Consider the following 15,117-nt stretch of genomic DNA (forward strand, 5'->3'; position numbering starts at 1 on the left):
ACGCGGGAAAACCGAGCACTGACGCCACTTGCCCCGCCCGCGACACGTCATACGCTGCTCGGTACGTCACGACGCAAGGCGCGCCGCTGCCGCCCGGAAGTGCGGCGGCGGCTGCGCAGAGCGGGGCTGGCGGCGGAGCGGTGAGTGCCGGGCGCTGCTGGGGACACCCCTCCCTGCCCCTTCCAGCCGCCGGGGCCCGGGGGTGCGGCAGCCGTCGAGCCGGGAGGACGCGGGGCGGCACCCGCTCCTCCCCAGCACCACGGAGTTGGGCCCTGGGCGCCGCTCCCGGCTCCGCTCGGCGGGCGAGTGGCCTCCCCAGGAGGGGCGGCCGGAGCCGGCGGGGGCGAGTTATGGAACTCAGGGCTTTAATGGGGCGGTGGGAGTGGGCGGTAGCGCTCCCGCCGCGGCTTCTGGCTGCTCCCCCCAGCGCTGCGGCGTGTTCCGCGGGCCGCCGTGCTCCCGCTGGGGAGCGGCCTGGGGTCAGCCCCCCAAAACGCACCTGTTGCTCACGAGTCCTTGCAGGGTTCATCAGTGGGTGGGCTGGAGCGTGTCAGCCGCTGGCAGGACAGGTGCTTTCACCTTACATACAGCCTTCCTCTAGAGTTACTTGTTATATTTTTGTTTTTAGGTAAGCGTGCCCGTTTGGACTTTGCAGTCAAAATAATTATGATGTCACCTTGTGATCAAATACCGAAGTCCTTCACGTGACCCAGACCCACAGAACAGCCGCTGCCCCGCCTGAGACAGGTGTGGGTTCAGGGAATGCCAGCGGGCAGGGCTGGTGGCAGTTCCTCGGGAGTCCCTGCCATCTGGTGTCACACAGGGCTGGCTCAGACCTGCAGCCTGGCTTTAGGGTGCTCTAGCAACACCAGGCTCACGTCCTCTGGAAATTAAAGCTCCCAGATAAAACAGTTTGGCTCCAGCCTGAACTGTTCGGTAGCTGAATGAGGCTAAAAAAAAAAATACTGTTTGGACATCTCAGTAGGATTTAGGTATCATCTGTGTGTAGTGTGTGTTGTTTTTTACAGCCTTCCTTCAGGTGATTGGAACTGCTGTGCTTGCTAAACACAAATATGAATATTTGTATTTCATATGATAGTTTTATAAATTAGGATCCTGGGTAGCTGATCTGTTTCACTTCTGGCTCAGCTGATCCTCTTGAAATGGATATTTTTGGCAGATCTCTACCATAGTCAACCCTAATTTTAGACAGGGCTCTTGGAAAAAAGCTGCAGTTTTATGCTTATATTGCCCACTTTCATAGGCTGAAGCTTAGCAGGTAAATGTTCCAAAAGACAAATTTTCAGAAGGAATAGAAGTGGGTAAAAGAAGGCATGGAGTCCTGCCATACCGATGCCGGTGAAGTTTTATCATTGATTAAATGATTTCATCCCTGAATAATACGAAATGTGGCATCTGCAATGATGAAGCTGCAGTTGACCTTTTTTATTAGTATTTGTTTCCAGTGGCTGTGAACAAAGAGCTGTTTTTGTCTGATTGTTTAATGGTGAAAGGCGTTTTCAGAAGGGGCAGTGAGGTTTGTTTTTTTTTTTTTTCAGATGCTGTACAGTTCCCAGTACATCAGAGATAAGTGAAATAATAGACAGTAACTTGGATCCAAGAAGAAACCATCTGCCGTCATTTCTTAGGATTTAAAAACACTTTTTTAAGATAATCTATGGCAGCATTAGTGCTGATTTTTTTAAAAGAAAGTTCAGAGGCTTCAGAATTGCTTTGGGAGCTCTTTGGTAAAGCAAATTATATTTAATGTCTTATCATGCAAACTTGTAAAATACTTCTTTATTAGAGCTGTTCTGATCCTGTAGGCACCTCCTTTGATATTTTTCAATAAAAATGGCAACTTCTGATGCTTCTGAGAAACTGGTCGTCATCCAGTCCAAAGCTCACAAAGATATCATTCTAGCTAATTTTGAAGAACAAAGGAAAAAGGATTTTCTTTGTGACATTACTCTAATAGTGGAGAATGTGCATTTCAGAGCCCACAAAGCTTTGCTTGCTGCCAGCAGTGAATACTTCTCCATGATGTTCGTAGACGAGGGTGAAATAGGGCAGTCCATTTACATGTTGGAGGGAATGGTTGCAGACACCTTTGGAGCGCTGTTAGAATTTATCTACACCGGTTGCATCCGCGCCAGTGAAGGAAGCACAGAACAGATTCTGGCTACTGCACAGCTGCTGAAAGTGAATGACCTGGTAGGGGCCTGTACAGACTACCAGGCCAGCTGTAGCCCCAGTAATGTGTCACCAGCTCCGGCAAACGGTGGAACCTCTGTAGCCGTTATTGCAAGCGACAAGAAAAATGAAGATCCACCAAAGCGAAAACGAGGGCGACCGAGGAAAATCCAGAGTGTCCAAGAAGAACAACCAGCTGCAAATCCTGCCGAAGACGTGCAGCTGAGAGAGAACAACTCCATGCAAAATACGCAAAATTTCATGAAAAAAGATACTGTGGAAGAAGAAACAGTTGCCAGTGAACAGGCTTCAGTGAGGAAAGATGCAGAAGAAAATGAACCTGCTTGTGGCTCAGAAGCTGCTGTCGATCTGTCAGCTGAGAAAGATGAGAATTATGACCCCAAATCTGAAGGAATAACACAGAGCACTCAGAGCCGTTACAGCAAACGTAGAATAAGGAGATCAATCAAACTAAAAGATTACAAACTCCTCGGTGATGAGGATGAAAAAGGACTGACAAAGAGGACTGATGGAAAAAGAAAACGTGTGGGTTCTGAAGCTCGCTGTAAAGACTGTGGGAAAGTATTTAAATATAATCACTTCTTAGCTATTCACCAGCGAAGTCATACAGGTAGGCATTAAGAGACTCCTGCTTTTGGGGTGGGGTTTGGCGACCTGTTGCTAAATGCGAGCTAGTTGTTGAAGTGTGGGCTGTTGTCTACAGCAAGAACTGTCCAAAATAGCACACTGATCCAAATTATTATGGTCTGTCTCCAAGACAGTGTTCACTGTTTTATTCTTGTCAGCAGATTTCATAGCCTTTATGTCTCACATCGATTACAGTTAATAATTTCTCTGTTTAAACATCGAATTATATGGCAATACTTAAAGAATTATTTTACCGCTATGTGAAACTTGTCTCTTTCTTTTAGTTCTCCACATCACTACTTAAAAGTAATTTTTTAGTGGCTACTACATTGCGGTGCATCTCACTATCAGTTCAGAATTTGTAGCAAGAACTAATGCATCTGTACTTACAAGTGTCATCTTTTGCTTTCAGGGGAGCGCCCTTTTAAATGCAGCGAGTGTGGCAAAGGCTTTTCCCAGAAGCATTCTCTTCAGGTCCATGAGCGGATGCACACTGGAGAACGGCCATACACCTGCACTGTCTGCAATAAAGCTCTGACAACAAAACATTCTCTTCTGGAGCATATGAGCCTACATACAGGTAAATATTTCAAGGCGAATGTAACCCCTCTCCCAAGAATTTACCTTTCTGAAAAGAGTTTTTTCTGCTCCCTCTGGTGTGTGCTGGTATGTTTATATAGATCCTTATGCTTGGTTTGGATGTTGCTTACATTTTAATAAGTGATTTTCTTTACAGGGCAGAAGGCTTTTACATGTGATCAGTGTGGGAAATACTTCAGCCAAAAGAGGCAGCTCAAGAGCCACTATCGTGTACACACAGGTATAAGAAGTTTGAATCAAAGAGCTGGCCAGCAGTCCATGTTCATTTGTCCTCCTAAAGCTTGACTAAGGCTGAAAATTCTTGTTCAGTGATGTATTTAGTCTCTGCTACCCTGATATGTGGTATCTTGATATAACTATGAATAGGGTGAAGAAGACAGAATGATGTATAACAAATGGAATGTTCAGAAAAGTAGTTAATGAAAAGGACTCTTACAATGGTTAAAAATTAGTAAACTGTATTTGACGTACAATTTTATTGTTCTAGCCCTGCTGTCCAAGTTACATAGAAGCTAGGAATTGTATAAACAATTGCATCTGTGGCCAGTTGTGCAAATTGCCTTGTAGTTTCCCACTGCTTTGGACTAGAAACAGCAAACAAGCCCTAAAAAATCTCATTTCTGAACCAGAATGGAGATTAAGCTACACGCACAGGAAGTGGTGGGAAAAATCAGAATTTACAAAGCTTCAAGGGAAAGTGTGTTTGGAGGGGAGCAGGTGTCAGTCCCCTCTTTTCTCGTGATAATATTAAATAGAGAAATAGAAGAAGTGTGACAAATCAAGACAGGGAGGAGGCAGTGAATCACCTTTTGTTTTATCTCTATATTATATCAAAGTGGTTATTTTACAGGAAAGTGCTTTAACAAAGATCACTGAAGAGATACAGGGGATCACTCTTGCACTGACACTTTTTTTATTATTGCGACAAGGCCGTTCACTGCCGGAATGTAACCAGTGTCGTCGCAAATTCATGGATGCAGCTCAGTTAAAGAAACATCTAAGAACACATACAGGTAATATTGTCTGTCATTTTTGTGTGGTTTTTTTTTTCTTCAATTAACTCAGACAAAATGATGTTAGGCAAATGACACTTTCTCTGTGATATGAACTTCTGTACCTATTGTAGGAAGACTTTTTTTCCCCATTCTTATAAAGCCTGCTGCAGAAAATGCCAGTTTGCTCTTCTCTGGTAGAGCCTTGGACTGGGAATTCAGTTTATCAGGAGAGGCACATCCAGCATGTGTGAGGCTAAAGGTGAAATAAGTAGTAACTAAGTGCACATCTTCAATGAGTTGCGCACCCCTGTCTGTGAGGGATGGGGTGCTTATGAAAAATGCTGCTGACCAGAAAAATGGTTATTTCCATTTGCCTTTTTATTATGCTGTAGTAAACCAGTTATTGGCAGGAGATGGCCTGGGAAGGATGATTTAATGCAAGTGTGTCAGAAGGTGTTTTTAGAGGTTTAGAGGGCAAGGTGAATGTTGGATGTATGTTGCCTGCAGTTGTAGCGAAGTCTGCACCAGATCAAGTTATGTATCTCATTCATTTCCTTCTCTTTCATAGTGAAAAAAATGTAGTTTTAAACTCCCTGGGTAGGATGAGGTCAGAAGTTGTGCCTTTGGGAGGTTAGTGTTAACTTGTGATACTTATAGATGCTGCATTTCCTGTTGAGGAGAACATAGTGTTTGTTGACACTCTCAAGAGTTTTGTATCTGAAGCTGATACAGCTCTATAAATATACTGGGAAACAAGAAGAGGAAGCATAGTAGCAACGTAAGTTAGAAAAATCGATCAATTAAGATGAGTTCTGGCAGAAACTGGCTTGCAATATATTTTTGCTTCCAGGAAAGACAGGCCAGATACCAGTATTAACAATGAAGAAATAACAACTGATCTGTCCCATCTCGGAAGCAAGATGTAAAATTCTAAGGAGGCTGGGGACAGATGTTAACATCGATACAGCTGTTCTGCTTTGGGAGGAGAGTGCCATGAGAATACAGTCTACTTAGGAAGTTACTCCTGTTTTCAGTAGGAGGGAGGGACTAGGTGACGAGAGGTCCCTTCTGGCAAATATTTCTTGTTCTCTTATGCTTTGCCCCTGCCCTCTGAAGCCATGTGAAAGCTGGTAAATGTTGCAGTTCTATACTAAATGGGAAGCTTCCTTGGAAAATCACTGCTGCCCCACCCCCAGTTCAGTGTGCTGGGGTGGTGTGAATTACCACAGGGGTGATCCGCGTTTTCAGTCTGGTGTCTTAAAGAAGCTCAGTGCAACAAGGGTGTGTTATGGTATGAATTTGGATTCAGTTTGGCTAGGTAATATCTGTTTCTTGTGAACGTTTTTGTTATTTAATTTAGCTTCTCTGCTTCTACTCCATTAGACACAAGAATTCCAAATGCAGTAAAAAACCCTAACAAACCCACAGTTTATTCAACTCACTGTAATTTTTCTTCGACTGGTGTTCCCAGGATACCTCAGGCCTAGGATGGGGTCTTACAGGAAGCCAGTCGACTTGTTAAGATGATGGTCTGGAAGTACGAGCATACTCATCTGCATGGTGCTGCACATGAGCTGAGCATTAATGCTGACTAGTTTGGGGTCAGCCTTTTCCAAACTTGTCTGTTCCATGTGGAACACCTGTATCGCAGGAACGTTTTTTGTTGCTCCGAGGGCTTGGATCACTTAATTCTTTAACAGGGAGAAAGGTCAGAAATATACATTTGAAGTACTATATCCTCGTTTAACTAGTGAGTTCGTTCAATTTCAGATATTCTTTGATTTCTGACCCATGGCAGAAGCGTGAGGATTTGACAGTACACACTTGATACTGTGTGTGGTAAAATATAAAATATTTTTAATATATTGATGGGAAGTGCTATGTCAAATTTCTTTTTGATAGGTGAGAAGCCCTTCACTTGTGAAATTTGTGGCAAATCATTTACAGCTAAAAGTTCTCTTCAGACTCACATTAGAATTCACAGGTAGAGTATGTCTAATTTTCATTACATTATTTTAAAATGTAACTTCTAATCTGATACCTGTAGGTAGTGCTTGTTCAATTATAGAATGGGCAGGACTTGTCTGCATTTTGAATGGGTGGTTAAAGATGGACATACGTGTTTAAGCTATTTAAAGAAGTAATTGGTAGTGGGAAGTACTGCACTGTTAAATACTAGTGTGCCAAGACCTTGTGAGGTTCTTCTTTTGTGTATTGTGTCCATTTAATGGCAATGTACTTCAGTATAATTTATCTGAAAATTTTACTGTGGATTTTTGTTTGACAGCAGAACATTAGCCATGGGGTAACAAGGTTATTGCATCATTGTCCTGTTTCCCTGTAGTCTATCATGTCTCTTTAATAGCATTAGTTATCTTTTACCCATGTCAGTGTGATGTATTGCATAAAGGCATGTCAAATTTTTAGTGGGGCCTGTTGTGATAGGACAAGGGGTAATGGTTTTAAACTGAAGGACGGGAGATTCAGGCCAGACATGAGGAAGAAATTTTTTACAATGAGGGTGGTGAAACACTGGCCCAGGTTGCCCAGAGAGGTGGTAGATGCCCCATCCCTGGAGACATTCAAGGCCAGGCTGGACAGGGCTCTGAGCAACCTGATCTAGTTGGAGATGTCCCTGGTCATTGCAGGGGGTTGGACTAGATGACCTTTGAAGGTCCCTTCCAACCCAAAGTATTCTGTGATTCTATGAACTTTTGTGGGCGTTACATAAAATAAAACATTTCCAGTAAAATTCCTCGTCCCTTTGAGTTGGGCAGCAAGTTAGGATTTGGATATTTCTGTCTGTTTTAAAGTCCACAGTCTTAAACATTCTTACTTTGAACGGTAAGCACTAAACATCTTCAGTTGTTGCATTCTTATCAAGGTCTATCAGCATGGAGTTTGTACCTCTAGTATAATGACAGGAGAGCAGTTAACCTCTGTAGCGTTTGAGTATATACTAATGAAAGTGGTTGTACAGCTTATGACATCAAATAGAAATAATTAGGAAGTCGTACAGAGAATGTTTTTAGCGTCACTGTTCTTAACTGCTTATGACTTAGCAAAACAATCATTTAAGTTTTTTTAATTCTACAATAAGGTGCAGCAAACAGTACTATCAGAGTGAATATTTTAATGAAATCAAGTACATTCTTTTGCAGAGGAGAAAAGCCATATTCTTGTGGTATATGTGGAAAATCCTTCTCTGATTCCAGTGCTAAGAGAAGACACTGTATCTTACACACAGGCAAAAAGCCTTTCTCTTGCCCAGAGTGTAGTTTGCAGTTTGCTCGTCTGGACAACCTGAAGTCTCATTTGAAAATTCATAGCAAGGAAAAGCAGTTTCAGGAAGCCGGCGCTGCCCCAAGCACCAACACCAGTTCAGAAGAAGTGAGAAACATTCTTCAGCTGCAGCAGTATCAGCTTGCCACCTCTGGAGGGCAGGAAATTCAACTACTGGTTACAGATGCTGTACATAATATAAACTTCATGCCTAGTCATAATCAAGGCATTAGCATCGTGAGTGCAGAAAACGCCCCAAATATGACAGCCGAGCAGGCTGCCAACCTCACGCTGCTTGCTCAGCCACCGCAGCAGTTGCAAAACTTGTTGCTTACAGCTCAGCAGGGGCAAGCAGAACAAATCCAAAGTATCAATATGATTGCAAACCAAATAGAGACTGCCCAGCCTGAACAAATGCATGTCATCACTTTTTCCAAGGAAGCACTAGAACATCTTCATGCTCATCAAGGACAAAATGAAGAAATCCACTTAGCAGGATCTTCACATCCAGCTCAGCATGTGCAGTTAACTCAGGAATCAAGTCAACAGTCTCATTCTGGACAAGATACAGTTCCTTCCCATCAAATCAGTGAAGAACAAAATCGAAGCGTACATGTTTCTGAATCCCATCAGCAGTCGTTGTCAGTAAATGAGTCATCTCATGAGCATCCTATTCAAGGACAAGCTTTCTGAAATGCTTATTTGTCATCAGAGTGCTGGGCTGTAGCGTGCTTCTCATCCAGGCAGTGACTACACGTACTGCCTGTCCTTTTCTGCAGCATAATCTGTCTGAAGATGCGTTTCCTGGTAATTTTTGATGGGCGGCTTTCAGTTTTCTTAACCTTATTTATTTTGGACGTTTTTATTTTTCCAGATTGGTATTTCTCAACCACTTAATCCATACCTCACAAGCGATTAGCATGAGGTTTTTGTGCCTCATGCATGTTTATGCTTATTGAGGAGATATTTGTCCCTGTACTTGCATTTCCATGTGACTCTCTGGAGAAGTGTACCTTGCTGGTAGAGCAACAGTGTTTAAGGTGTGTGCTGATCAGAAAGTACGACTTCTGTGATGAAGTCAACATTACCTGAACTACTGTCAAGCTTAATATAACCAGTACTTTTTGCAAAGCTAACACCATATGTCTTATGTTTAATGAGCTTTCTCTCTGCAGGTTAATGTGTGATTTTTCTATGTGATCATTCCCTTAAGTGCATTTTGATTTATTGACTACCAGATTTGTTTAGTTTGGGTTAAAATTGTTGCAGCCTTTGACGGTCTGTGGATCACCTCTTCTGTTTACTGTGTGCTGGACAAGCGTTGCTCCTCAGAAATGCTTTAGCCCTTGCACTTGAATAGTGGCAATGAGATGCGGTGGTTACACAGAACAACTGAAAAGCCCAAGTTCTGCTCTGTTAGTTCTGCCACTCACTCTCTGTGTGACTGTGGGCGAGGTAGTTGACCTCTGTGCCTTATTCTGTCATCTGGGAAGCGGGGATAGCATTCACGCGCTCTGCCAAGCACTTTGAAGAGCTCTTGATGTTGAAGGCACTGTCTATTGAAGTGCAAAATTCTCTTCCTGACAGGATTCAGTCTAAGCTTAGGAGCCAGTGTATATTTAAAGTGTTATTTTTTTGTACTTTCGAGAGCAGAATGTAATGTTGCTTTTAATATATGTTAAAGCTGGTAATTGTTTCTTTTGGGGACTTAATGAATAGAATCACTTCAGAGCATAATGAGCTATATAAGTGGGGCATATTGTGTTAAAGTCGTACAGCTATTTTTGCTGACCAGATGAGATGTGTATAGATTGTTTTCAATGACTGACTGACTGCTAACAAAAGAGATTTGACATCTTAATAAAATGCCATGCCAGAATATGTGCTTTGCATTTTCAACTTTGGCTACCGGTAACATCTTGCATAGTGTACTAGTGTGTTTAAAATCCAGATAAAATGCACCTGGGACTTAAAGCAATGTGCTCAACCATCACTTCAGTTTTAAAATATACTTGTAATTTACATTGATATTTTATGTTTTAACAAGTGAAAGATGTGAAAATTAAGGTGAATTTGAAAGTGAAACAAAAGATCTCTGTACGTAAATGATGGCCCGGAGAGAGTCACTGGCAGAAAAGTCCAGTGAGTAGAATGATAGAATAATTGAAGGTGGAAGGGACTTCTAGAGGCCATCTGGTCCATCATGTTTCTCAAAGCAGGGGTGCCTAGATCATGTTGCTGTTGTCTGGTTGAGTTCTGAATGCTTCCAGAGATGGAGATCCACAGCCTCTCTAGGCCACCAGTTCCAGTGTTTGACCATATTTTCAGTGAAAAAAATGTTTCCTATATTTAATTGGAACTCCCCATGTTCCAGCTTGTGTCCACTGCCTGTCGTCCTACCTCTGTGCCTTCAAGAAATGTCTTCTCTCCACCCTCCCATTAGGTAGCTGAAGACAGCAGTAAGGTCCTCCCAAAGCCACTTACTCTTAAGGCTTGCACAAACACAGCTCCCTCAGCCTTTCCCATTGTGTGCTTCAGCTCTTCAGTCACCTTGGTGGACTTCTGCTGTCCCCAGTCCAGTGTGTCAATGTCTGTCTTCTTCTGGGGAGCCCAGATTCTGGATGATGTTCCCTGTTCATGTCCAGACTACTCAGCCGGTTCCTCACCACAAGCTGGGGGGTTTGGGTAAGTATCTCCCTCTTTTCAAAGTACTAGATCAGTTTTTATATAAATGGATCATGAAAAGGGTAGACAGTGGGAATTAATCAATGACGAAAAGAAAAGCCCAAAGCATCCCACAGCAAAACTCTGTTTAGGCTTTTCACCTTTTATTTCCTCTCAGAATGGAAAAATAACATTTGTATACTTTCTGCCACCAAAGAAAACCAGCATATTCCACTGTTGCACTTCAGAAGCTTGAAGTCTTGATGCTGTGAGAACAGATGAAAAAATACAGTAGAGCTTGGTACAACATCTATTAAAATCTTGCTGATTAATTGTATAAATTTAAGCTTACAGTAAATATTCCAGTGTTTTCATCCTAGCAGCAGCTTTGAATTTTATCTGAAATACTGTAATGTGCTGCCATAATACTTTCTGATCATAAGTTTACACTGAGTTCCTTCTCTGCCATATGTTAATTAATCTTGAAATGCTTAAAAGCTGGTTACAAGCTAAATTCTAAGACTGCCAGTAAAGTAACTGTTAAATACTTTCCTCCTTTTTTCACCTTTGATTTGTTCATTATGAACTTACCCTTGCAGGATTAAGGATGATGCTACACTTATGCCTGAGCCACTATCATATAGTGATTGCTCAATGCTTTCCCTATAACTAAAAATCAAGTTGTGGGTTTGGGATTTTCTTATGCTTTTTGACAAATTACCAGTGAAGAAATGGGCTCCTGTGAAGAGCACAGCAGTGACAAATCTTGCACCCGGCATTGCTTCAGCTGTCTGCACACACTGGAGCCTGTACTTGAGAAGCTCGCGTGGTTTCTCCAACCACAAACGTTGCTTTTTGACACCATTTGCTTCCTTTTTGTTGAATGCATTTCTATTAAAGATGAAAATAAATCCCTCTTGTGTGTGCGCATTTTTAAGGCTGCAACTGAAGCCTAGGACTGCTTTGAATTTGAAAGGAAATCCCTTCAGCTTTGCTTTTTAGACCAGCTGCCACTAAGAATGGTTTAGCAAAAAAATGCATCCCTTAGAAACTACATTTCATGCAGCTCTCTAAATATCTGTACTCCTTAGCCAGTAAACACCTTAATTGCTCATTTTCTCACGTAGACTAATCTTAGCAAATCCATCTCATTGCTTTCTATGTTCAAATGAGATTAGTATTTTAGGCATCAACACAGGACAGTAAGGCTACTACAGAAAGATCACTTTTTGTGAGTATTTAACACCATTAAAAGGATTTTACTTTTTTTTTTTTTTTAAATACAAGTTTATGACATTTTGGCTTTTCCTGAAGATTTTGGCTGATTCTCCAGATGAAAGTAGAAACAAATACCTGAGGGGTAGAGCAAACATGCTATAGAGTATGCATTCGACTGTTGTGTGTGCACTTACTCTGCTTGCCCTTCCACTCCAGGATCTCATTTTTGACAGATGAATATCAGAATATTCATTTCATATGAGCTGTGAAAGCAAATTATCCTGTCAATATGAAAAGCCTCATCCCAGCATGTGTAACTTTGCAAAGGGTTTTTCAGTACTTGTTTTATGTTCTCTTTTCTGCTCAGAGGGACTAAAAAAGGACTGTGAGGGATTGTACAGCGATTACCTCTTAGCATCTGAGTGGAAGAGGAGATGACTACCTCACTGTGAACTCTAAAAAGCTGAATGCCTATTCTCAGGTTTAAGTTGGGGGTGCTGAGCCTGGCATTGATCTTGACAGTAGTTCATCTCTTTATTTGTAAGACACTTGTTTTATTGTCTTAACTAGTTAGTCATTGTGATCAAGTTCATGGTTGGTGTTTGCTAAGGCCTATCCTACTGTGCTGGGATTTCTTTTTTTTTCAGTCTTTTCCCACTTGACGTTAAATGAAAGCCAGTATGGGATTCGTTCCTCATCACTGATCCAATGCCCATGTGAGCATAGCAGCTTGGTACTTCTGCCTCCCCACGTCTTCCACCCCTGCAGCAGACTGTCTCACTGACTCTCTGAGTGTCCACGTCCAGGAGAAGCTCAGTCCAATCTGGAAGTGGCTGGGAGGAGACCAGTTTGGGAAGCAGGTGTGCCCCAGAGTCCAGGCAGCACTCAGGGATGCTTCCTGGAGACATTTATCTTCCCATGGTCAGAAGTCCATCTGGGCAGGGTTTTTCACAATCCTACTGCTATTGCAGGTTCTTTTCAAGAGCAGAGAAGGAACAGATAGTGCCATACTTTCCATAGCTGTGGTTTCAAGACCTTTTTTTGTCTACTTATTAGAAGTATTAGAGTCTGCTTCTTGCAGACCTGCAGTCCTGTAAACTATAACAGTCCTATTTGCTCCATCCTTTTTCAGATCCTCTGTAAAGTATGGTGAACAATAAATGGTTTTCTACAGCAGAGGGACTGCTGTTCATTTCTGGCCCAAGCAATTATTCCAAATGGAGAAACCCATCCAGCCATACTGTAGGTGAATCAGCATCTCACTGTAGTATGCTTACTGTTCATTTCTGGCTAATACTTTCAATCAGGTAGGATTAAAATATCTCTGGAATAGCAGGGTGCAGGGTTTTGGTTTAGTTAGCAACTCCCTACCCTGTCCTGCAAGTTTTTTTAACACCTGAGGCTGTATCCCACTGTCTGTACCTTCCTGAAGGGAACCCAGTGTTCATGGGTCTTTCCTTCAAAACCACTGGATCCTCCTTGTCCTCGAAAGCAGCATGCCTCGTGGCTACTACAGCAGTCACCTGGAGAACTTCGGGTTGTTGTGAACAGCCCTGCTAGTACATGTCATCTTCAAAACCAGCTTATCCCTTTGGCTTTGCTTTGAATTTCTTGATGAAGTGCTATCAGTTTCTGCCTTCCACCTGGAAGACTAAGCTTGTAGAGATCATCTTTCCTTCTGGAGCTGAATCTGTCCATCGTTCCCTGGCAGCAGGAGGACCTTTTTTTGAGGTCTCCCATGTTGTTTGCTGTGATTGCTGGGGGATCAAACAGCTCTGTTCTCCCTGCATAGTATCTCTCAGGAAGGACCTGTGGCAGCCCAAGGTGGCCCTCCCACTAGTCACCACAGCACTCTGTTGTGGTTCAGCAGCTTCAGCAGACGAGCTGTGCAATGTTTCCTCTCCAGGTATTTGCTGTGAAGTTATTTGGCATTTGCGTCTTCGACAAGCACAGCGTTATTCTTTGTGCCAGCTTTCGGCAGGATGACGCTGTATTCATTTGACTTGCCCTTCACCAGAATGTCGCGGTTCTCCTGCCAGAGCACCGTCAGTACCTTCACCTTTTTTCTTTTTTTTCTTTTTTTTTTTCCCCCCTTTAATTAATCCAGTCTGGTTTTCTGTTCTCTTTCTCATTCTCTTTCAGATGCTGTCTTAGACCAAAAGGAACTGAAATGGCTGCAGGCACAGCAGGTGGAGTGGTGTGGAGTGAGGAAACCCTCTGAGAATCACACAGAAGCAAAACTCTCAGTCTCCTGTCAGGGCACGTGTGCACGTTTCAAAGGACTTTGCGTTTGCAAGAACATTAGCTGCACGGCTTTTGAAAGGGTTTCAATACCATTATTTAGATGTACTGCACAACATCTTGTGGTTTCCATATTTTGCTTCACGATAATTGTTTTTCTCTCCAACCAAATGCAGCATGGCACATCTGCCACAGCTGGCGAGCAGAGCCGTACCAGCAAAATCCTGTCTAACTCTTACCAACAGCAAAACATTTATGTGTATTCAAGTACTATGAATAAGCTTGCAGAACAACATCATGTTGTCATAAACAGGTAACAGAAAGAGGCTGACATGAATAACAATCATCCAGTTCAAGATTTCAATATTTATAATTTTAATAATTGTCAACCTGTTAAATAGATTTTAATGTACCTGAAATACAAAGTGATGTGAAGAGGAGAAATGAAAACCAGAATGGATGGAGAGAGCAAGTAAGCAATGGTTCTTGGCTTGCTCTTCTATTAAAAAAAAGCTCATAGTAAATTTTCAGAAAACAGTCCTGTCCAGGTGGACAACATCATAAAATGAAATTATAACATCTTGTACACAGGTCTTTCAGAGAAGGGAGTAGCTGTGATAGCTAAGCCTTCAGAATCTGATAGTTTTCACGGTCTTTGATGAAGTGAGGATGGAGCTCTTCAAATCCAACATTGCTGCAAGATAACTATGAAAGTGTGACCCCGATGAATCACTGTATGAAAATATCAGTGAACCACACACAGACCAGAGAAAATCCAGGGCTCTGTGGGAGAGCCCTTCTGCAACCTGTGATTTCTTTCTCAATCTGAATTTTTTACATGGGTAGTTCACAGACATCTACCTGAGAGGCTACAGGCTTCTTCGTTCCAATTCTGTGGTTATGTACAAATTTATCACTTTATAAAGCCATTTGTATAGACAACTGGAAAAAAAAAGTGCACGTTGTTATTAAGAGGAGAAATTAATGTAATTTTTGTTGATTTTAACACAGGTTTGTTTCGCAAAATGCATTTTCCACAGGAAAATCACAACTGTCTCATCTGCAACAGGATTTTGACACATTAAAGATGTATTTTTCCTGGGGATGTGATGATTGTTCTGTGCTCCATGATAACAGAAAAAATTACACAAATTTTTGGCGTGACATATCACTCAGCCTTGTCATCAGCATCTCCTAAAATTCATGTTCCTCAGAGACAAAAGCGACCTGCCCCAGCTGTGCTGAACCTACAGCTGCCCCACAAAACCACTTTTGC

At 42.3% G+C, this 15,117-nt stretch overlaps 1 protein-coding gene across 5 annotated transcripts; it reads left to right on the forward strand.

The window, feature by feature from the left end:
* Positions 1 to 46: 46 nt before the first annotated feature.
* On the forward strand, positions 47 to 14,936 carry ZBTB24 (zinc finger and BTB domain containing 24). Of its 5 annotated transcripts, XM_071806648.1 has the most exons (9): positions 61 to 140; positions 629 to 747; positions 1,560 to 2,824; positions 3,254 to 3,421; positions 3,578 to 3,661; positions 4,371 to 4,454; positions 6,339 to 6,420; positions 10,257 to 10,403; positions 13,743 to 14,936. In XM_071806648.1, exons 3-9 carry the CDS (start codon positions 1,855 to 1,857, stop codon positions 13,819 to 13,821), a joined length of 1,614 nt encoding a protein of 537 aa, XP_071662749.1. In that variant the 5' UTR covers positions 61 to 140; positions 629 to 747; positions 1,560 to 1,854; the 3' UTR covers positions 13,822 to 14,936. The 5 variants fall into 5 exon arrangements, 4 of the variants coding, with proteins under 4 accessions (XP_065691152.2, XP_071662749.1, XP_071662747.1 ...); XM_071806646.1 differs by lacking the exons at positions 10,257 to 10,403; positions 13,743 to 14,936 and adding an exon at positions 7,598 to 9,597 and having other exon boundaries at positions 65 to 140; XM_065835080.2 differs by lacking the exons at positions 629 to 747; positions 10,257 to 10,403; positions 13,743 to 14,936 and adding an exon at positions 7,598 to 9,597 and having other exon boundaries at positions 47 to 140.
* Positions 14,937 to 15,117: the final 181 nt, after the last annotated feature.

This window comes from Patagioenas fasciata, chromosome 3 (assembly GCF_037038585.1).
Source record: "Patagioenas fasciata isolate bPatFas1 chromosome 3, bPatFas1.hap1, whole genome shotgun sequence".
Classification (NCBI taxonomy): domain Eukaryota; kingdom Metazoa; phylum Chordata; class Aves; order Columbiformes; family Columbidae; genus Patagioenas; species Patagioenas fasciata.